This window comes from Strix uralensis, chromosome 21, assembly GCF_047716275.1.
Source record: "Strix uralensis isolate ZFMK-TIS-50842 chromosome 21, bStrUra1, whole genome shotgun sequence".
Classification (NCBI taxonomy): domain Eukaryota; kingdom Metazoa; phylum Chordata; class Aves; order Strigiformes; family Strigidae; genus Strix; species Strix uralensis.
This window is the reverse complement of record NC_133992.1, coordinates 11,316,901-11,339,592: the sequence shown is the minus strand read 5'-3', so window position 1 is coordinate 11,339,592 and position 22,692 is coordinate 11,316,901. Positions and strand designations below refer to the sequence as shown.

Below are 22,692 nucleotides of genomic sequence, written 5' to 3'. Positions count from 1 at the left end.
CTGTAAGAGACTGAGGCTTGAATGCCACTTCGAGACACGCACAACAAGTGAAGCAAGGCACTGGTCACTATGGCAAGTCTCACTCCATTTCCAATGGGCGCCCATTTTCTGGTGTTTGTAACATCCACAGCCACACAAAAAAGCCAGAGGGCGAGCAGAAAAAGCAATGTTTCAGCTGTGAACTTTGGCTGTGTAAAACAGCAGTTACCTTTAAGTCAACAGCAGACATAGCACCCTTCGCGCTGAATTTAGAGGGGAATACAACAAAAAATATAGTTAAGTTTTGGGGTTTCAGGGCAGAAAAGAGAATAAGCATGAGAACACATAGGCAAACTAGAGAGGAAAAGAGATTTTTTTTTTTCCCCATTCATATCTTTCTCTGCTTTTGTACTCCAGCTGCAGTTCCTATAGCAATTCCACAAAGTTACAGTATATCTGACTAAGAATGCAGCAGCTACAGAAGAACAATACAGCAATATTAACTAAGTTACTGAAGAACAGTATAATTCAAAAGCTATCTTGAACAGCAAGGTCAGAAAGCTGGGCACACAAAATAAACTTACATCTTCTATCCCCTAAAATATAAAAGTACCAAGTAGAATATTAAAAAACATGGAAATAAGGAGGTAGCATGCAGCACTGAGGCGACTGATTCAATGCAAATTGATTCACTGAAAATAATGTATTTTCTGTTTCTAGTTCTCTGGCTTTATGCATGGCTTAACAATAATACCCAGTTCGGTTCAATTTAAACATACAAAGTTCTACTTTCCTAGTTTTCATCATTAGCATCTTAGTGTGGGTGAAAAGTGGAATTTGTAGCAGAGTTCAGAAGCTTTACAACGTACTTTGCAAAGCTGTATCATGACAAATAAGCCAGGCTTTTTTAGGACTCTTAGCTCTTCACAGTCTTGGACATCTATGATTTTTTTTTTACCTTCACAATTCACATAGTGTACACTTACTGTTTTACAAACACACAGTGAGCCCTCGAAAAAGTCTGGAAAATGCTCCAGCACAACGCCACATCTCAGTCTGAGCAGCATAAGACATGTACGAGCAAAAGTGATGTCACACTGACAGACACGGGGGAAAGGAGGTGTGGTTTGAGTTTTTCTGAGCACATATACACTGCCTGTATTTTATTTCAGCTTTGGGGGAAAAAAAAAATACAAGAAAAATCAATCACTAGCAACCTTTTTCTGCTCTCATATCACATAATTAGTCTGCATAATCGTATGTTTGATCTTTACCCACCTTCCCTGTGCAACACACACTCTCAAATGCAATGAGAAGGATTTTGCACTCAAAATGAAGCGAGAAAGCCAGTGGAATACTGTGTGTGAAAATAAAGATTTAGGATGACTAAAGAGAGCAATTAATAAAAAAGAGCAACTACAATACTAACTTTTCTGTTCATTTTAAAACACTGACAGCCACAGACATTCCCACTAACCTCAAAAGCCAGACAGAAAAAAGATACCACTATTTGAAGATAATGCTGCCTCAAATTTCACCCCCCCTCCTCTTCTCAAGAGCAGAGAAGCGCAGATCTGGGGAAGCCGAGTGAATCATTAGACACTGTATGCAAAACCAGGCATCAGACAAAACACAAAAGTTAAGCTAACGCAATCTTTGTTAACAATCCTTAACAGACTTGTAGTTATCGCCATCCTAATTTTGCTTCTAATCTTAATTTGAACTACCTGCTCAGAGGACAAAACTCTAGGCTCTTGTAATAAGCAAATTCCCCAACCCCAGAAACATGCGGCAGGTCCTGGGAACCCGTGGTTTATAAAAGAAATGCTGACGCTGCCTCAGCCAGCCCATCACAAGAATGCTGCTGGAATGAATTAACTGCGAACGGCTGGTTCATCCCCGCTCGGCAGCTGATGCTCCATCAGCATCAGGCACATCCAAGCGCTGTCTGCTCGGGGGAGCCGGGACGTGCAGGACACAACACAGGCTGGAGGCTGGGATAAAGGCAGAGCAGCCAGAGGCTAAACAAACTCTGAAGATGATGCTCTATATACCTCTGGAGTTCCTCTCTCATTAGGATTCAAACAGAGAGTTACGCTTACCAGACAAACACAGCGCTTTAAAAATACGCTGTGAAAGAACTGAAAAAAGGAGAGTTACATTCGGTGCATGCTACTAAAAGCTGTCTGCACTTGGATTGGGAAAACGAAAGGAAACCTCTATGCCAAGCTCCATTTGTTAATTTGTTTACCGTGTACACAAAAAAAGTTTGCTCAGGCCCTTGACCTTTTAATGTTAAGTAGAGGCCTTTAGAAAGAATACAGTGTTTCTGTAATTTAATCAGCAGTGGGGAAGTCCATGCAGTTACCCATTTTCTAATAAAGTAGCCAAAAATCTCAGAAATCCCATCAAATTGCACTTTAACAAAACCTGTAAACAGAAAAAAATTAGGAATATAGATCAAGCTGTATCTGTATAACAATCCAGGTAAGCAGTACTTGATCTCCAACTTGTATTTAAAAAATAAACAGGATCTTTTCCCCCCCTCCAAACCTCTCTCATCATCTTTTTCCTCTCTCCAAACCTCTCCTGAGTATTCTTTCTCCTTCTCCTCCTCTCCCCCCAAATGCCCTGAACAGGCAAAACTACACAGACAAAAACCACAAAGTCTACTTCTACCAGTTCGATTTTCACTTAATTTTTGCTGATGCTTGTTTTTAAACCAACTTAGCACAGCCTGTTTGTTTATACTCAGTTTTCATCCCTGACACAACCAGCCCTTAAAAATTATCTTCTGGGGATGTTTTAAGTGAAACAAACACATCCTTGCCAACAGGAAGGGGGAAAAAAAAAAAAAAAAAAAAAAAAAAACAACGAGAGAAACACCGAGATTACGGTATATAAACCAAATAAAGATGTCCGGACGCAATGAAATGCCACGTTTTAGGATCCACCTGGAAGCAACAGGCAACAACCGACACAGCCAGGCCGCGGAGGATGAAAGCGGGCGCCTGGCCGGTAAAGCAGCGTCAGTCCCGGCACAGGACGGCCCCGCCGCGGGAGCGAAACCCGGCAGCTCCGGTACGCGCCGAGGGGCTCCCTAGCTGAAAGACTTTGAGGAGAGAGGCGGGTCCCCCACACCCGGAGCCAGGGGAGCTGGCGAGGACGGGCCCAGCTCGGCGCCCCCCGCCTGCCCCGGGACTCGGGCCAAGGACCCGGCAGCGCCCAGCCCTGGGCGAGCCGGGACAGCCTCACGGCCCCGCTCCCGCCGCCACCCGCGCCTGCCACCGGGCGGCTCCGCGCCGAGGCCGCGGCCCCCGCCGGGCGGAGGAAACAGGGACCGAGAGGGCACCGCACCAGGAGAGAGACACGGCCCGGGGACGGGGGAGGGGGGGGAGGGACAGGCCGGTAACGGGGCGCAAGAGGGTCCCCAGCTCCCGCACGCCTCTCGCCGGTCAGGGGCGGGGAGCGGCGGTGAAGCCCCCGGAGCGGCGGCGGGGCAGCGCCCGCACGCACCTGGCAGAGCGCCGCGGGAACGGGCTGGGGCCGCCGGGCGGCAGCGGCGGCAGCAGCAGAGAGCCCGGGGGCGGAGGGACGGGGCGGAGGAGACCCCGCCGGCAGCGCGAGCCCCACCTACCCCGGCCGCCGCCGCCGCCTCCCGGTGCCGGGCCTGGGCCGCCGCTGCCGCCCACCACGTGACCGGCGGAGGGGGCGGGCGCCCGCCAGGCGCTTCCGGGTGCGGGGCGGAGGGCGCGCGGGCGCTTCCGGCGTTCGAACAATGCGGTTCCGAGTCGCCGTCCTGGGCTGCGGCGGCGGCGGCGGCTGTAGGTCCCGGCGGGCTGGCGGGGCGCGGGCGGCGGCCCCGGAGCGGGGTCCGGAGCGGGCCGCGGCTCCCGCTCCCGCCGCCGCCGCTGCCGCCGTCGCCGCGGGTCGGGTTCGGAGAGCGGCCCGGCCCGGCCGGGGACGCGGCGGGTCGCGGGGCCGCCCGGGGGGTGCGGCTGGCGGCCGGGCCCGGCCCGGCGTTGGGGCGGCGCGACCGCAGGCCCGGGCGGCGGCTCACGGCGGCTCTCCTCCCCTCTTTAGGTCCGTAGCCGGAGGCCGCGGCGTGCGCTGCGGTAGGAGCGGCCGCGGGTGCCAGCGGGGGGACGCGGCCCGGCGCTACAGGTACCTGCCGGTTCCCTCCCTTCCGCGGGGCCGGGGAGCGGGGCGGCGGGGCCGGGCGCGGACAGCGGCCTCCCCCGCTTTTGCAAAGGATTTCGCGCTTGGGCGTTGTTTTGAAAAGCTGCGCAGGCTCTCGGCTGAGCTGTCCTGGAGCATCGTTTTCCCGGTTGCGGGGAAGTACGAGCTCAGGAGCCGGTCCGCGGTCGGTAAAAGCCGAGGAGGAGCTGGGCGGCGAGGGTCGCGCCTGACCAAGAGTTAGGCTTAGCCCGCCATCCTCCCGAGAAGGAGGGTTTGGGGTTCATTTGATGGCTATTTTTTTCCTTGGAAATCAGTCATAGTGAAAACCGAACGTGCATCAAGGCAAGTCGCTTCTGTTCTGCTTTCCGTTTCTCACGACGTGACTCTTGTGATCTGCCCGAGCAGCACCGAGGGGCTGCAGTAGTTGTGTCTGGTTAACAGCACAATACAGTGTTACCTTGGCACGGGCACTTTATTTAAAACGTAGGATCCCAAGGTGGAAAAAACAGGCTTGCGAGTAGACTTCCTTCATCTCTTTCAAGAGAAAACACAAAAAGAAACAGTTGGATAATGCCTGAAATTCACTGAAGATACTTCACGATGATCCATTGCTGCCGTTTGTATTTGCCAAAGGCGATGGCCTTGTAAAATTAAACTTTTTGCCCTAGAAATGGGGATGAATCAGGCAGCACTGAAGACAGGATGACTAACAGACTGACAACTTTCTGTAGACTCAGCAGAACTGGTTGTACTGCAGAAGGATGCTACCCCCGTTTCCAAACTTTCCATGGTCCCTTGCTCCTGAAAGGCTTTTGAAATGCTGTGCTAATTTTCACATGCCGTATGCTGGAAGATATACGCGATGGGCTTGAGTAGTGAGGAGGTCACATCTCCAAATGATGTCTGATCAGCAAATTGAAACAACCCCAATCTTCTTAAATACTTCTTAAAATGTTCTTCTTTGAACCCTTGCCTTGTGTACTCATTCATTTACACTAGGCATGAGTCCATTTCCTGGGGTGTACATTGAGCTGATATTTCTTGCCCCAAGAGAGCAGCATCTGCTTTTATCTATAAACTTCAAAGCTTCCTTTCAAGCTTTATGTGGTGTTTGTAATAGTTGTAATAGTTGTGAGGTATAAGATTGGCTTTGTTTTGTTATTTTATCTCACCAAATCTTGCATCATTTAGTCTCCTGTGATTTCTTCACTTCTTGCAATCCCAGTTCTCTGGCAGGATTGCGTGAACAGTGTTTCATCGAGAATCAGTGCAGTCTTACAAATTCTTGAAACAACTGTTGAAAGACAAAAGATTGGTACTTGTTTTATGGAAGATCCACTGTTCTTCATTCCAAATACTATCAGACAAGAACAAACTTCCTAGAGTAGTGATCTTCCAAAGAAGACAACAAGAAACAAGATTTCCTGTGTTCCCCGGGTACTCAAAAGAGGGAGCCTGGAAGGCACGTATATAATGAGGGGCCATAGAGAAGATATTTTTCTGTGATTTTTCAAACAAATCGAAACAAAACAACACACAACAAACCAACCCCTGCAAAAAGACTTAAAAAACAATGCGTTAAACCCAGTGCTGCAGATACTGCAAAGCTTGTGTAGTCCTTCCTGCTAAAAGACTGGCTTGTCCAAATTACCGTTACTGTCCTACATCAATAGTCCTGCAAATAGTGGAGTGGAGGAACTGTAGCCACTGTTCTTGGACTGTAACTCTTCTGATATGAGTATATGAGAGAGGCAGACAGTTAAGAGGGATGTTTGTATGCCTGGAAAGTGCTGGGTTATGTCTCGCCTTGAATTCATTTGTTATAAAAGCTACTAAGGCATTGAAGGAAATCACGAACCAAAAGCTAAAGGAATGTCATTGTTATTTGGTAAAGACAAAATCTCTGAGGAGTTTTAATGTGGAAGCAAAGCTTAACAAGAGCTAAGGCTGCTAAAAATACTTTGATGGTTTCCCTTTAAATTCCAGACAAGTAGTGTGGAAAACATTGTAACTCTTTAGGGTACTGTTCCAGGAGAATTTCTGTCAGATCACCTCTACTTTATATTCAAGCTGCATTAAAGAAAGGTAAAAGATATTGTAAGACGAGGTGTAAACTTGATTTTTTTTTTTACTTTTAACTTGTAACGGACTTTAGTGTTTCTCTAGGATAAAGCATAACATCTGATTAAATACACACTTTATGTTATTACTTCTGACTTGCGTTTTAGAAAACAAAAAAGTTCTCATTTGTTTTTTCTTGCTGCTTTTCCTTAGGTGTGCCAAAATGTCAGAAAGATCAGATATTCTTCACTTCAAGTTTGACAATTATGGGGATTCGATGTTACAGAAAATGAACAAACTGAGGGAAGAAAACAAATTTTGTGATGTCGTGGTCCATATAGATGACGTTGAAGTTCATGGGCATAAAATTGTATTTGCTGCTGGCTCTCCCTTTTTAAGAGATCAGTTCTTACTAAATGACTCCAGAGATGTAAAAATCTCTATACTGCAGAGTTCGGAAGTGGGGAGGCAGCTGCTTCTATCCTGTTACAGTGGTATTCTGGAGTTTCCTGAAATGGAACTAGTAAACTACTTGACTGCCGCAAGCTTTCTGCAGATGAGCCACATTGTCGAACGATGTACGCAGGCCCTCTGGAAGTTCATAAAACCGAAGCAGCCGCTGGAGAGCAAGGAGTGTGAACAGCAGAGTGACTCCTCTGAGCTGAAGGAACATCAAGGAGACGATGACTCTCTGCAGCAGGATTCACCTTGTATTCAGCCTTCAGAAGACAGTATGGACATGGAGGATAGTGATATTCAGATCATCAAGGTGGAGTCCATTGGGGAGGTAACAGAAGTCAGGAATAAGAAGGATCAGAACCAGTTTATTTCTTCTGAACAAACTGCACTGCATTCCTCAGAGCCTCAACACTTTCTTATCAACTCCACTGTTGAAAACAGAGCAAGTGAAATAGAGCAAAACCACCTCCACAACTATGCCCTTTCATACGCTGGCAGTGATAACATCATTCTGGCCTCTAAAGATATGTTTGGGCCTAACAACCGAGGTATAGACAAAGGCCTCCAGTGGCACCATCAGTGTCCAAAGTGCACAAGAGTATTTCGGCATCTGGAAAACTACGCTAATCACTTAAAGATGCATAAACTATTTATGTGTCTCCTCTGTGGCAAGACATTCACTCAGAAGGGCAATCTCCACCGGCACATGAGAGTGCACGCAGGCATCAAACCGTTCCAATGTAAGATCTGTGGGAAAACATTCTCTCAGAAATGTTCCTTACAGGACCATCTCAACCTGCACAGTGGGGACAAGCCCCATAAGTGTAACTACTGTGACATGGTTTTTGCGCATAAACCCGTTCTGAGGAAACATCTTAAACAGCTACACGGTAAAAATAGCTTTGACAATGCCAATGAAAGAAACGTTCAAGACATAACAGTGGACTTCGATTCATTCACATGTAGCGCTGCTACAGACAGTAAGGTCTGTCAGCAAGCTGATGCAAGCCAGGTACTGGATGCAGGGAAGCTGCCTCAGGCTGTGCTCAGTTTAAGAAATGATAGTACCTGCGTCAATTAAGCAATTAAAACCAGCCCTTTGTAGGGATCGTGACTGAGAGGAGCAAACAGTTGGTTTGGGCTCTTACCTAAACTAGTGGTATGTCCTGAAAGGCTACGGACGGATGGCGGGTTGGATTGCAAAACCTGGCAGGTCTTCAGCCATCGTTCTTAGTCTTACTTGATATTTTCTGTGAATAGCAATCTTCCTTCAGGTTTCTGTCTGTGTCTCTACTGTGGATTATGGGGTTAATTGTTTCATTTCTCTCTGATTAGGAGACTCAAGACTAACACCTTTTGAAAGACTGTTGCTGTGAGCTGCAAGTAAACCATCTGCTGTACAGTTAGAGGCCTCTCTGTGTCTGGCAGATGGAGGAAAGAGCAAAGAGGACAAGTCTGTGAGATAACCTGATTATTTTTTTTTTTTTTAAAGCACTGGATAACTGAAAGCACTCCATATAGTCAAATTTAAACTTACCTCTTAAAATTATCTTTCTTTGATCTTACCCCTAGACCCCTACAGTTGAAATGAAGTATTTTTGTGTCACTTTTTTGCCCTTCCTGAACTATTTCAAGAAACTTCTGCTGCCAATCAACGCTATCTTGAAAGCTCTCAGGGTTTTTAACCTCAACATGCATTATGAAACGATAAAACCCTAAATGATTTGGCAGGGTTAGCTGATCGTTGCATAGAACTGTTCAAAATGAGAATAAATTGCAGCTCTGGAATGTGAGAGGCCGGTGCCTGGAGTGCAAGTATGACCTATTTCTTAGGCTGTCATACCTAAGATTTTTAAAGGGCACTTACCAGTGTGTGTACTGAGACAAGCTAAACACTTCAAAACTAAAAATTACCATCCATCTTCCACAAATTTTGCATCACGTAAGCCACAACAGTTGTTGGTTTTAGAGCAAAGCTGGAGTGGAGAAATACTGCTTTTTGACACTGTGAAAAGAATCTGTTTTAAAAGCTGCAATTTATAACAACTCCATGCTTTTTTTTTTTCCTTTTTTTTTTCCCCCTTAGTTCTTGTATAGCTCTCCTTGATATCTAATAAGGGCCACATGTCAGTTAACATGAAAAAAGAAACAAAAATACCTGCCATAAGAACATTAACAACATAAAGTTTTCTGATTTCTTGGACACTTAAACAATACTTTTTTTTTTTTTTAAGTGACCTGCATAGTTTGTGACCATTAGTGTTTTACAGAGCCTAGGATGAGGTATAGGTAGCACAAATTCCGTAGGTTAATGTATCAGCTATTGACTGTACTCAGCAATACCTCTTGTATACCGCCTTAAACATCAAATGTAGCGGGAATGGCATGTTAATTGGGATTCTGGGATTATACCGAATTGCTTCTCAAAAGTGCCGTGGAATTATCCGCATCCCAGTCAGGCTGAAAGAAACTACATTATCTGAGGAACACCATTCCCAGTAGAACAGCACTCTTATTACATTGAAGTGTAGCATAGACTAATAATCAAATGGCTGATCCTCGGTAGAGAACTGCTGTTTGTATTTGGAATAAGTATTTCTTCCAATGCAGCTCTTTTCCACAAGGTTTGCCATGAGGCTGAGATTATGCTTCCTACCTAAAAGTAGTACTGTTTGTGTGTTTGAATGAGGGGGTGGGGGTGAAAGGCTGCTATTGTATGGTTAAAAATGCTAAACAGGCATGACCAAAGGTGTGTTAGAGCAAAAATTGTTTTGTATGTAATTATCAAAAGTTGGTCTTGATCTTCAGATATGTGTGTGTAGAAGCCAGGATATCCTTACGCAGACATTAGACTGATGGATGATAAAAAGCGTTAGTGTTGCAGAACGTTTTAAGAAATCCACGTACTTTCAAGTAGAAAAGCAAGGTGATTCTGTGAATCAGTTTTTGCAATTGAGTTCTTAAACTACTGTACTTGACTGTTACAAGAACTATTACATGGATAGCTATGAAGTAAGCAATGGAAGTGGAGTCAGGGCATTACATCCTTCAAGTTGTAGCAAATATATTTAGGCCTAAAATCTAACTATTTGGAAGTTTTAAAAATTGTTGTTCAGGTTCCTGGGGCAGAAAATAAGTTTGCATGGGAAGAAAAACTGTTTTCCTCTTAAAGCCACCCGCTTTCAGAATTGTTTTGACTGTGACAGTTGCATTTGACACTTGCATTCTGTCCTCAGGCAGAATCTTCTGTACTGTTCAAACATTTTGATAATATATTATTCATTATATGGAAATAAGTTATAGCGCTAACGTCAAAATGAAGATAGACATGGAGAATAAGAGCTTGCAGAGCCAGGTCAACGTGCTGTAAGGGACTAGTGAACGATCTAACCAGATATGAATACGGACACGATAAAGAAAATGGTCTTCTGCCAGAGAAAGGAATAAAACTGTACAAATGCTAGAAAAAGTGGCAGCAAAATGGACAGTATTGAAAGCTTTGTCTATCTGGGAAGTTTTTGTGGTGGAATTACGAAGTTGTAATGTTACTGTAAGGAGAATACAGCTTGTTGAAGTAGCTGTGGGTGACCTGAAGCCGATGCGAAGAGACAAGGGGTTTCTTAAGAAACAAAAAAAATGATTTGGTCACGATATATAGGTTTTCAGTCCACCCTGTGCTGTGGTGATGTCAACGTCTGAGAAGGCTGAGACTGCGGGCCGTTCAGTTAAAAGGCTGCTTGTGGTCATTTGGTGAGATGAGACCATGGCAGAAATAAATAGGAAAAAGCAGAAATGCAGAAGACTGCTTCTTCAGTGAAAATGGACGCATCTGTTGGATGAAAAATGACTTCTTACTAATGTCTGTGCTTTTGGCCTGGCAAAAGGGTGCAGACCAAAAGATTTATGCAGGAGACGGCTCCGTGACTCCAGAAACACTGGAGATCCAAGAGGGCAATACGCTGATGGCACAGCGCAAAGTGCGCTGGTGGTAGAGTTCATCTAAGATCTGCCCCTATATGGAACAGACAAGTGAAGAGCGTAGAAGAGGTATTAGAAAAGAAAAATCTGGCTAATGCTTCTTCTCTGAATTACAGATTAAAATGGAGTGAGAATTATTATAAACGGAATATACAGAGGCAGCTCGATTATAGGATAAGATGAACTTAATTGTCCATGTATGTAAAATGTTGTCTTCATTGCAATGTTCCGATTAGTGAAAGACTAGATCCATTGGTTGTTGCTACTGATGCTGCATATTCAGATGAGGACTATGGCAGTTATCATAATCTGTGTGTTAATGTGTAGAATACTATTTGCTGGTAAGTGGATAGTCTCACAACTTAATGTGCTGTACAACTTCCTGCATATCCTAAAAATAACTGAAGTCTATTACAAAAAATATTTTAATAACTCCTTGAATATATTAGGAATTTTTTTTTTTTATGTTGGCATTTTATTTATTTATTTTATATAGAAGAAGAAAATCTTAGAACTCTTAGGTTTACCAGAGGTTTAGGCTTACCACTTTTCGGAGTGGTGGTAGCTTGTGTAGCATGTGTTCCTGCAGCATATGGTGCAGGTGCACAGCCTCCTGTATAGATCAGGGATGAGTCTTTCCTTAATTTATTTTTCTTTTAGAAAACATGTTTTGCAAGTTAGTAACTGATAAAATTGAAGTGTCAGTCTTTTTTTTTTTTTTTTTTTTTTTTTTCCCCTTAGCTTTTTGGCAAAACTTAGGTAGCTGCCGCTGAACTTGTGTTGAAATAACTGAAATTGTGTGGGGCTGATTTCGGTTCTGGAGTGATTGGGAGGAGTAAAGGCGAGGAGGGAGAATCAAAACGGGATACAAACTGAAGGTGTTGGGAGAATTCTGAAGTCACGTTAATTCTCGATTTCTAAACACAGAGGGGGGACAATAGTCGGCCCTCCTGACTTGGTAAGGGTTGAGAAGGCAGGACAGACGTTTTTCCTTTGGGATTGTATAATCGACGGACTGAGCATTAGCTACCTCTTCAGTGACTGGGCAGAAGTCTTACACTACGTACTATTACCAAAGCAGGCGGGTCGGGGGCTGCGGGTGGTTCCTCCCCGCTCGGGGGCCCGGGAGCTGCTCGGCCCGGCGGGCCGCCTTCCCCTCGGCCTGCTGGAGCTGATGGCGGGGGCGAGGAGGAGCCCCCCGGGCTGCCGCTCTCCGAGATGCCTTACGGGGGCGGCGGCCCGGGCCGATACGTTGCTACCTCTACCGGACGTTTGGCGAGGCGCGCCCCGTTGCCGGTGCGGTGTGTTCCCCCGTCCCGTCCCCCCTCCCCGGCTGTAGCAGTGCCAAGTCTTCTAATAAACGTGCTGCTAACTCTTGTCTCCCGCCGCCTCTCATTTCCCGCCGCGGTAACGGCGCCCGCGGGGGGGGGGAGGAAGCGGGCGGGCGCGCGGGAGCCGCTTCCGGAAGGGGCGGGCGGAGGGGGGAAGCGCTTCCGGGGCGCTGTGGCACCGGAGCACGCACCGGCTGCAGGGACCGGCCGGGCCGCGGCCGGTGAGTGGGGAGACGGCGGGGGGGGCGGGTGGCGGTATCGCGGCCGTTGTAGCGGCGGGCGGCTCCGCGGGGCCCGTCAGCCGCGGCGGGGAGCGGGGCGGCCGCGGCGGGGCCGTGCCGGTGGGGGCGGCCTGGGCTCGGCGTGACTCTCGGCGGCGGTGCCGGTGCCTTCCCCGCAGGACTGGCGCCATGGCGGCGGACTCGGAGGTGCTGCACTTCCAGTTCGAGCAGCAAGGGGATGCCGTGCTGCAGAAGATGAACCTCCTGCGGCAGCAGAACCTCTTCTGCGACGTCTCCATTTACATCAACGACACGGAGTTCCAGGGGCACAAGGTGATCTTCGCCGCCTGCTCCACCTTCATGAGGGATCAGTTCCTGCTCAACCAGTCCAGGCAGGTGCGGATCACCATCCTGCAGAGCGCCGAGGTGGGCAGAAAGCTGCTGCTGTCGTGTTACACGGGGGCTCTGGAGGTCAAAAAGAAGGAGCTGCTGAAATACCTGACGGCCGCGAGTTATCTCCAGATGGTTCACATCGTGGAGAAGTGTACGGAAGCTTTGTCGAAATACTTGGAAATCGACGCTTCCATGGAGAACGGTAATCAGGCTGCAGAGAGGTGTCATTCCTCAGACACCGAACTGAGGAACGGGGATGAGGTTGTAGATAAAGACTGTGAAATAATTGAGATCTCGGAAGACAGCCCGGTGAATGTAGAATACCCTGTGAAACAGGAGAACGGGGACGTCTCGCGGCCCACAGCACAGAGCTTGATCTCGGAACGGAAGGACACAAAAACCCCAGAAATATCAACGGTTGAAATCGGATATAAGGATGACGAAATCTGTATCTTCAGAATGGATTCCATGAGCGTAGCGAATGTAGAAAATGATCATTTTCCTCAGCCTTGCACGTCCTCTAAAACAAATTTGTACTTTCCAGAAACCCAGCACTCCCTTATAAATTCTACAGTTGAAAGCAGAAATACGGAAATGTCAGGAAATCACTTTCAGGCTTTTGTCAGTGACAATCCAGAAGGAACTTCTAGTCTGGTGAATGGGTTCCAGAGCCTGGACGACTCTGGCAGTTCATGGCGGCACCAGTGTCCCAAGTGTCCGAGGGGATTTCTGCATCTTGAGAACTACCTTCGACATCTAAAAATGCACAAACTCTTCCTGTGCCTGCAGTGTGGCAAAACGTTTACGCAAAAGAAGAATCTCAACAGACACATTCGGGGGCACATGGGTATCCGCCCCTTCCAGTGCATGGTGTGCTTGAAGACCTTCACTGCCAAAAGCACGCTTCAGGATCACCTGAACATACACAGCGGTGACAGGCCCTACAAGTGTCATTGCTGCGACATGGACTTTAAACACAAGTCTGCTCTTAAAAAGCATTTAACTTCCGTTCACGGAAGGAATAGCAGTGAAAAAACAAACCTGAACGCTATTACAAAAGTTAAAATAGACTACGATTAATAGATGGGTGGTTGCGGAGCCAGGTTCCGCAGAAAGCTCCTGCCTAGTGAAATTCTAGATGAAATTCCAGATACAGATCCCCACGTAATGGAGAGAAGCACAAGAATGTGACCGGTGATCAAAGACAGGCCTTGCGAGCAGCAAACTTGCCTGCTGTGTTAAGGTTGCTATTGCTGTAAGCGCAAAAAAGGTGTTTACTAGTTAAAAGTAAACTGCAAAATAAGGGAAATTATTTCATGCTTCTCTTCTATTATTCTGGAGGCATTCTGATTTCACACATCCCCCGCCCCCCAATTATGTTTTACACTCCCCTGTTTGAAGGGCAGGCACTGCTGATTTTCAAACTATTACTGATATTGCAATAAGCTGAAGCCTGAGTCGTGACATTCCTGATCTGTAACGGCTAAGGAGAGGGATGTTTGTATCTATTCAGAAAGTCAGTCATTCCCACCCAGTTCATGTATCATTTATGGTGAAATCATCTCCTTTCTTGCCCAAACTTTGCTAGATCTTTCAACAGAAAGAAGGCATGCTTTCATACTCAAGTCTCTGATATTTAAGAAAGAACATCCAATAAACAAATAATGAAGGAAGCTTTCAGATTGCCTCTTGCAAATAGAGAACTGGTGGAAGAGAGACAGACAGTATTGCCTTGCAGTTCATTTTTAACTAGGTAGTCTCATTAGAAGGACTTGCTTTCAGTTTTATGAGTTCTGAATTTTTCTAAACTTCTTACTGTTTTTTTCTGTCATACCAGTGTTTTGCACCTGTATTTGACTAATTCCTATTAAGCTAGTCCTGTTTGTTGAGTTGTAACATTTGCCTTCATTTTTTACAAATCTTAGATACATACACTAATGTGAAAAATTAAGCTGTGTGCTGTTAACGTAATAGCAGTTTCTACATTAATTTGGAAAAACAATCCTTTATATCTTATTAGGAGTGGCTTAGACATAGAGGTCTTCTCATACTCTAATTCTGTGATACAGTAAAACAGTAACTATGTGTGTTTGGATAGGAGTGTTTGTACTTTGTCAAAGGTCATTTCAGTTTCATCACAACCATCAAAAGCTCTGTAACGCCGAATCTTTATCCTGTACCCGTCTTGGACTGGTATATGTTTCTTCCACTTAATGTGATATGAATAAAGAGTCAATTCAGTTGTTAATAGGAGATAATGCTACTTACATTAGATTCTCTCCAGTTAGCAAAAAGCAGTAGTTCTTAATCTTGTCTGTATCACGAGGGTACACTTTCCTTCAAGTTTCCAGAAGTGCTGCTATGAAGTTTTTGCTCGGAGTCCAGAAGTCTGGCCCGTGTGCTCCATAACCTGGGTGGTTTTAATACAAGACAATAGTTTCTAATGTCAGTTAACATGTTTCGCTTACGTTCCTTCCCTTCCCTGTGTCTGTGAGTGCACCAGCCATTGCTTGGGGTTTTATTTATCAGCTCCTTGAAGGGTTAGGTGTGTACAATATCTACCATGCAGTTTCCTGTTATTATCTGTAATAGGCATGGTCAGCTGTGCCAGTGTTGTTCCAAGATCTTAAGATCTTGGAAATTTCAGTTGAAGAGTTTTTAAAAACTTGTTTCATGAGGGGTTTTTTAAGCTCTTCATCTGATATTACTAACACTGAAAGTACGTATTAGTTGGATTGCAGCAATATTTGCAGGTCCCAGTTCATACTAGGCCTTGTTGTGGTAGGCAGCAGATGTCTTCCTTCAAAACCCCCTGGTTGAAATAGGCAAGTAGTGTGTTTTGAAGCCGAGCACGCCACTAGTGCCATATTCCTCCAAAAATTCACAAAAATGTCTGACTTCACGTAGACAGTTGACTTGTGAAGGACTCCATTATACTGGATCACTGGAAAGGCGAGCGTGCCACGCCTGCATATGGGGGTGTCCCTATGAATAATGACAGAAATTACACCCCCCCAGTAAGTAGCTAGTGTAACTGTGAATTAAAATCACCTGGTTTATACAGGATTTTAAGCATAAGGCCTAACCCTTCACCATCTCTGCTATTGTTTCATTTGCAATTCGAGTTGATCGTTTGCTTTATTTTGGTGATTTTTAACTATAGTAATTGTACAATTACATTAGTAATTGTAGTTAAAATTGTCATGACAGTTACTGTAGTTAAAAGGTTTGGGAGTCTTTTATGGTGCAGTCACCTGATATTTTGCAAAAAAAAATGCATTTTATACCACTGTCTTCTGTTTGCATTCATTAGTCTGTCACTATTTACAGCCTTTTTGACCTTGTGATTAGTGTTGTTTGCTTGGTTTTCACAAAATACCACTAATTTTTGGTTCCTAATTGTATAAAAATTGTCTGGTTTTCAAAAGCATGCAAATACCTGCACTTGCCCTTGCTGTATTTGCAGACATTAACTTGGGTATACGTACAGGTTGGTTTGTAGCTTTTCATCTGTGTTTACAGACCTAGTTACTTAAACTCCTTCATCCTTGGAAGAGGTCATAAAACAAGGAAAAAGTTTACTTCCCTCCCCCCATCCTTTTTACATTGGGCTGCTATTACTGTAGTGCAGTAAATAAATGTGTTGTGCATTTATGGGACAGATTTGGTTCAACTGTGCTTACATTTGTTCAGTTGATACGCATTTTTGACAGGTGTATGATTACCATTGCTAACACTTCAAAAGATCATTCCTTGGGTTTTGTTTGGCTGTTTTTTACAGGTGTATACAGGGGTATTTCCCTGCGTGTCAAAGGGGAAACAGAGGCTGATCTTTTGAAGTGCATCTTCTGTGGGTGCAGGATTGCGAGTTATTTTGGTTTGCTGTTGTATTGCATGTAGAGATGAGAGGGAGTTGTGTTGTGCGATGGGCCAACAGCATGTTCTGTTCAGTGGCTAGAGTGTCTTGGTAAGCTTTGTGAACAAAAACTGATTTTGTGCACATGTTCACATTAGAAGTGTTTCCTCTCCCCTTTCCATACATGTAACCACTCGTCCTGTCAACACAATAAATGAAATGCAAACAAGACATTGTTTCAGAAATACATATGCTTTCTTCTAATCACAGTTAAGTAATTCTGTGCATACCTTAGTATTTAGTATTTTGGCTTGCTATGGTGAGTAAACAAGATGTTGTAACCAAAATATAGTGCTCCAGTAGCAGTCATTTAGTAACACGTTTCTTCGGTCCTTCAGAAGGGTCTATCTGACCTACTTGCCAGATGAATGCTTTCTCCTCAGAAATCAAACTCTGCACCGCCTCAGCCTTGGTTAAGAAAACTGTTTTGATCCTCCTACGTGACCGGAGAAGTGCAGTGCTGCTCCCGGGCTTTTCTCTGGGGTCGCCTGTGGTAAAGCAGCAACCCAGGCGCTCCCGCCACTGCCTTCGTACCCTCCTGGCCCCGAGGGGCCACGCCGGGCCCGTGGCTTCGCCTCTCACCTCCTCGGGAGGCCGTGGCGGGCAGCACCGGCACCAGCGACGTGCGCCAGAGGCGGCCTCTGAGCCCCTCACACTTCTGAGCGCTAGTAATAATAAAGTTATTCATTAAAATTTTAAAAAGAAAATAAATAAGCGACCCTAGCAGTGCAGCCCAAGCGCTGCGCCTCGAGGAGCCGCTGAGGCGCCATCTCGGCGAGGCGGGCCGCCAGGGGGCGCTGGCGGCGGCGGCCGCCGCTCTGCCACGCCGTCTCTATGGCTGCCGCTCCCACCCCCCCGCGGCGGAGCGGCGCGTCTGCGCCGCCGTCTCGCTGGTCGTTCCCCGGGCGGCTCCCACAAGGCCCCGCGGTGTCACGTGCGGGGCGGTGGCGGGCGCGGCGCGGCCGTGGGGCTCTCGCGCGGCGGCGGGCGGGTCTCGCGAGAGGGGGCGGGGCGGCGCTCCCGGCTGTCAGCGCGATGAGGAGGCGCCGCCGAGGCCCCCGCCGCTGCCTCCGCCGGGCCGCGCCGCGCTGCCCGCCCCATGGCGTGTGAGAGGCCGCGGCCCCCGCCTGCTCCCGGCCCCGCCGCCTCCGCCTCGCAGGTAGGAGCGGGCTGGGCGGGGGCGGCCGGCGCGGGGGACGCGGTGACCCGGCGGGGCCCCGCCCGCGCCACCCACCCTCCCCCCCCCCCCCCCCCCTTTCCCCCGCCTCCCGGCGCCCTGCGGGGTCCCGGCGCTGCGGAATCCGGGCGGGGAGTGGCGCCGGGCCTCGCCCGCCGAGCGCGGCCTGTCAGCGCCCCCGGCCCGCCGGGTACCGGCCGCGCCGCGGGGGAGGGGGTTGCCGGCCTTCCCTCCCGCCTCTTCTCCGCCCCGCCGCCGCTAGGCCGCTGGGCCAGCCGGGGGACGTGGGGCAGCCATTTGGTGGCGGCTCCGAAATGACGGCGAGAGCCGGGGCCGGGCACAGGTGCGCGGCGCGGCCGGCGGCGGCTGACAGCGGCCTGGCGGAGGGAGGCGAGGCCGCGGGGAGACCCGCCGGGGCCGCGCCGCGCTCTCTGCGCTGGCACCGGCGAGCGTAAGGCGGTGAGGCTCCCGGTTACCTCGGTGGCAGCCCTCTGGGGAGGCCGCAGCACCGAACAGCCTGTTGTGGGGCGGCCTCCAGCACGGAAGAAAATCGCACTGGTGTCGGGAGTATTCCCGCTCCTGTGGAGCTGTGCTTTAGGGTGATGGTGGAGAAGAGTCGTGGTGGAAAATAGGCCCTAGAACTGCACCCATCGTGTCACGTTTAAAGTGTCTTAAACAAAACAACCGAGCAGGAAAAGCGTGTCTTGGTTCTGCTGATGCTTGAGGCGCGCTGAGGATTTTAAGTTAAGCGTAGAAGTCAGCACAAAGCATAGGAAAGGGCAGCAGTGTGCGCGGAGGGTGACGAGTATTCAGTTACCGTCAGGGTTCAAAGTGGAACAGCACGTTACCTTTAATACTAGACTGAAAATAATCACAAAGTTTAGACTGACAGCCAGGAAAATTTCTGGTGTAGGTGCGTTTCAGTTTAAATGCAAATTTAGGATTTTGTTTGGGTTTAATTTTAATTCCTGCACCTACTCTTGTGATTGTTTTTTCATGCCCATTATAGCTATATCATAATGCTGAAACAAAAATTAAAAGCAGCCCTTCAGATTACAAGGGCATACATTTGTAATTGTGGCAGGAAAGGTCTCATTTTAAATGAGAACCAACAAGTACAATTGTAAATCTTCTGAATCAAAATGCTGTTATTTGACCTTTGGTCTGTGTTAAACATCTGTGGAAAGTCTAAAAATTGAAGCTCGTGTTGCCAGTATAAGTATTACTCCAAGAAACAGTGAATTCTTAATTTTTGTAATTAATCACTTTCCCAAGACCTGCATGCCTTTTTAATGAACTTTTTCTTTTTTCTGCAATGTAAGCAAAGCTTTCCACAAGAAGAGGTTTCTTGAGATCTAGTGTTCCTGCCTCGTTTGAGATCACAGTCGTTTCTCTCAAAAATATCAAATTCCAGCAATTCTGTTGTTAGTGCTTGAGATATCTCAAAGTTAAGTCCTAGCCTTGAGTATTGATCCCTTTTATTTAAGGTTTGGTTGATTTACAACAGATAGAATATTTACAGTATCCAGAGGGTAATAGCTAGTAGCAGTTGTTTTGTTAGGTGTGTGTTACATTTTGATTGGTAAGATTTTTGTATACCTCTTACTGGGATGAATAGGAGTGGTGTCTCCTTACTGACTGGACAGTCCCAATGAAAAGAAAAAATTCTAGATCTGTGGGTATATTAAGCTATTTTGTACAAACTTTAAGAAGGCTTTCTGACTCTTACGGAACCCTCTGTTATCTTGCCTATGCCTCAGAATGGAATTAGTATTTCATTAAAATTATTTGAAAAATGTTAGAATATGGAATTTCTCTTTTGTAAAATGTATAGTTTAAGCATGGAGGTCAAAAAAAAAAAAAGGCACGGGGAACTAAGCCATACATGAGAGTCCTTATTCTCTGAAAATATTAATGAAGAGTAAGGAATTCTTCAGTGTATCTCTTCTTGAAGTAATTGTGTCAAAATAGATCTGCTTAGAAATAGATTCCCTTTCTCTGCATTCAGTGTAAGTTCAACTGATTTTGGTGGCAAAGAAAATTTTTTGTTTCTTTGCCCTTCAGTTAGTTCTGAAAAGTCAATACTGTTACAGGAGCTGAATTCGTATCAGGCTTGTGGCAAGGACGAACTCTCCTTTCAGTGACACCTATGAAACACAAAAAAACCCCACAGTGGCATTATGTAAGTACATGGGAAACTTTTAAAATCTAGTAACAAGATTTCTGTTAGTGACACTTGAACAGGAAAGAGCAGGTGTGAACGGTTCATACACTGACTCTAGTGTTGATTTGGGAGGGATTTACCCTTGAATTCAGTCAACTCTGGCAGTCACTGAGCAGCCGTGAACTTAAATTTGTTTTAGTGAATTGTACCACTGTTCATAGGGAATTATTCTTCAGCCACATGTTTTTAAGGAGGCAGAAGGGATCTAAGCTTTAATTTTTTAAAAAGATAGCAAGCGAAGCATCCCGTAGGTGTTTTGGCAAAACGTAGCCTGGATAGGCATATATATTCCAGTATGTCACCAAGGTTTCTCTTGGTTATAACTTTTCTGGGATTTAAATGGGGCTGTAGATACTCCCAGTAGCGTTAATGTTCAGTGAAAAAATTGCATTGAAATACTGTCTTTAATGGTCATTAAAGACTGCTTTATTTATAGAATTCGCACGTGATATAAAGAGATTTACATGTGACAGATATTATGGAATGTAGAAATAAGCAAGTCTGCTCTGTAAAGAGGATTTATTTTAATTTCAAGCCGTCATAGCTGAATGATGCAAAGCTATTATGGGGATGGCCCTTTTCTAAGCCTTTAATGAAGCTAGTTTTTTAGATCTGTAGATGATGGCTGTTGAAGAAAAATGAATAAAATATTCTAGCCCTTTCAGAGAATTTAATACTGATAATTTCATTACGTGGAACACGAAGTTTTTGACCCAGTCAGGATGCTTTCAGAACTGCGTAACTTAGGAAGGAAAGCTTGAAAAAGCTACCTCCTTGTAGTGCAGGCAAATGAGTAGTCTGCATAAATGGAGAATTATAATGGAGATCACTTAAAGGAAATACAGTGATCTCTGCAGTCAATATTAAGAGCAAGTCAATATCAAGGACTCTTTAGTGATTAAAAATCAGTTGAATTCTAAGATTTAGGCTTAAATCCACAGAGAGTTTGTAATTGTTCTCCCTTGTGAAAATGCCATATAATTTCACAAGTTTTTCAAGGTTTTCCATCATCTGTAGAGAAGATTTCCCTTTGTTCAGCACTGACAGAATTACTCCATGTCGCATTCTCATACAGGCTCTGCTTATTAGACTTTCTTTTGCCTGTGTCCCACGGGGGACCTGGTCAAGTAGGCCTGAGCAGAGCAGGCCTAATGTGGAGCTGCAAGACTGCTGCTTCTCTTTTTTGCCTAGGCGTTTGCCTAGGCTACAGGGAAACTGAGTAGCCTCCAACCCTTCCTTTGACAAGGGATGGAGTTGCATATCTCGCATTTTGGTAAATGCTCTGACTCCAGGCAATGTGCAGCTTTGAAGGGGATCACTCCCTACCCTGTGTTGAACCTGTTTCCCTTTGAAGAGAAGGAAGTTTTCTTAGGTTGAGACCACTGCTCACCATGCTGCCTAGGAACTGGGGCGTATAGCTGGGGAGGAGGCACTGAATTTTTTTGTTCCTTGCTCAAAGAACTATACCTAGATTTGACCCGATGACCAGTTAGTAAAAATGCATAAACGATCTTCAGAAATTAAGCAAAATCCAAGTCGTCTGCTTGGGCAGCTGAAGACGAGGCTGCAGTTGTCTTCAATGAATATTCAGAGTCCTTTCATGTGTGAGGAATAGCTTCAAGAGGAGGGACTGAAATTGCCTCGTCTCTAAAAATTGGATGCTTCTTTGTGAGATGAAAACATGGGTTAAAAGTATTTAAAAGTAATTGAATTTGTATTTCTTAGTGTAGGTGAGAAATGTAGTCACTGAATTAAGATGTGAGGCCACACCAGCACCACTAACTAAAGAAATCCCTTTTTCTGTTTTTGTGTAAAGTTGTTGAACTCCTGAGGTCATTAACTTCTGGTGTGGAGAAGTCATCATCTCCTTCTGGTGTTAGACCTCTAAGCCCTGGATAAAGGTAGACTTTAAGATAAAGCGTTGTCATCAGCATTCCTAATTAGCTGGTCCAGGCTGGTTCAGCTCAGCGTGTTGGCTCAGTGTCCTGCCGGGCTCCCCTTGCCTTGCTTAAGGAGTGCTGATGCTGAACACAGGAGGCCAAGTGCCAAATGTTTGACATTGCTCTTCATTGATCAAGCCCTCTGTCTTCAAAGGTTTGTTGGAATTCCTGCAGATTTGTGTCATGTCCCTACCTTCCAAATAGCCCTTTATTATATCTGAACAAAATGTGATATTTTTTGGCTGAGTTCTGGTTGGCTGGTGCATATATGCTGATAGATCACAAAAGCAGACAGACAGATAACTGCTGAGCCTGGTGCTGTAGCCTTTCCTGAGAAGCATGTGAATTCCGAAATTTTTATGGATACCAGTTTTCATGGAATGTATATGCATTTCAGACGTGATGTGTCTGTATCAGGTTTGCTCAGAGATGGTCCAGGGGTTCTGACGTTCATGTGGGAGAGGAACAAACCAATAGAACAGCATGATCACCTAAGCCTGGTTTCTTTAGGAAATCAGGATTAAATTATATTTATTGTGTTCAAAGGTTGTTGAGTAAGTACAATGACTTGGATTAGCTGTAGAGAATGCCATGGGATTAGGTAGCTAAAAGTTAATGTAAAATAAGAACACCTAAATCTTAAAAATTCCATCATTTGTAAATGGTACAGCTGTTTGAGGAAGGTTTGGGGGCTTCACCTTTTTCCCCTTCCACCTCACCTTCCAATTTCATCCCCTATTCTGGTCTACAATTATCATGAGCAAATCAGTCATTTATCATTGTTACTCCACTCCATTGCAGCCATTACTGCAGTGAGGAAATGTTACTGTATTA

At 45.9% G+C, this 22,692-nt stretch overlaps 4 protein-coding genes across 19 annotated transcripts in view; 3 read left to right on the top strand and 1 right to left on the bottom strand.

Annotated features, from left to right (window-relative positions):
• The window catches only part of RABGAP1 (RAB GTPase activating protein 1), a 74,331-nt gene extending 70,649 nt beyond the window's left edge, over positions 1 to 3,682 (bottom strand). The window contains exon 1 of one of the 4 annotated variants that reach the window (XM_074890772.1): positions 3,617 to 3,682. The gene's annotated coding sequence lies outside the window, so the exon portion shown is untranslated. Of the gene's footprint in view, positions 1 to 3,495 lie in introns of all 4 variants that reach the window. The other 3 variants (XM_074890771.1, XM_074890770.1, XM_074890773.1) reach the window with 3 other exon arrangements.
• A 46-nt stretch (positions 3,683 to 3,728) lies between these two features.
• Positions 3,729 to 12,036, top strand: ZBTB26 (zinc finger and BTB domain containing 26). Of its 4 annotated transcripts, none has more exons than XM_074891206.1 (3): positions 3,729 to 3,803; positions 4,063 to 4,143; positions 6,433 to 12,036. In XM_074891206.1, exon 3 carries the CDS (start codon positions 6,443 to 6,445, stop codon positions 7,757 to 7,759), a length of 1,317 nt encoding a protein of 438 aa, XP_074747307.1. In that variant the 5' UTR covers positions 3,729 to 3,803; positions 4,063 to 4,143; positions 6,433 to 6,442; the 3' UTR covers positions 7,760 to 12,036. The 4 variants fall into 4 exon arrangements, with proteins under 4 accessions (XP_074747307.1, XP_074747305.1, XP_074747304.1 ...); XM_074891205.1 differs by lacking the exon at positions 3,729 to 3,803 and having other exon boundaries at positions 4,013 to 4,143; positions 6,433 to 7,690; positions 8,014 to 12,036; XM_074891204.1 differs by lacking the exon at positions 4,063 to 4,143 and having other exon boundaries at positions 3,757 to 3,803.
• A 105-nt stretch (positions 12,037 to 12,141) lies between these two features.
• Positions 12,142 to 16,688, top strand: ZBTB6 (zinc finger and BTB domain containing 6). Its single transcript, XM_074891279.1, has 2 exons — positions 12,142 to 12,208; positions 12,388 to 16,688. The coding sequence occupies exon 2, from the start codon at positions 12,398 to 12,400 to the stop codon at positions 13,679 to 13,681; it is 1,284 nt and encodes a 427-aa protein (XP_074747380.1). The 5' UTR covers positions 12,142 to 12,208; positions 12,388 to 12,397; the 3' UTR covers positions 13,682 to 16,688.
• An 844-nt stretch (positions 16,689 to 17,532) lies between these two features.
• The window catches only part of RC3H2 (ring finger and CCCH-type domains 2), a 36,401-nt gene continuing 31,241 nt past the window's right edge, over positions 17,533 to 22,692 (top strand). For 6 of the 10 annotated variants that reach the window (XM_074891447.1, XM_074891446.1, XM_074891443.1 and 3 more), the window contains exon 1: positions 17,533 to 17,676. The gene's annotated coding sequence lies outside the window, so the exon portion shown is untranslated. Of the gene's footprint in view, positions 17,677 to 18,066; positions 19,877 to 22,692 lie in introns of those variants that run through there. The other 4 variants (XM_074891453.1, XM_074891454.1, XM_074891455.1 and 1 more) reach the window with 4 other exon arrangements.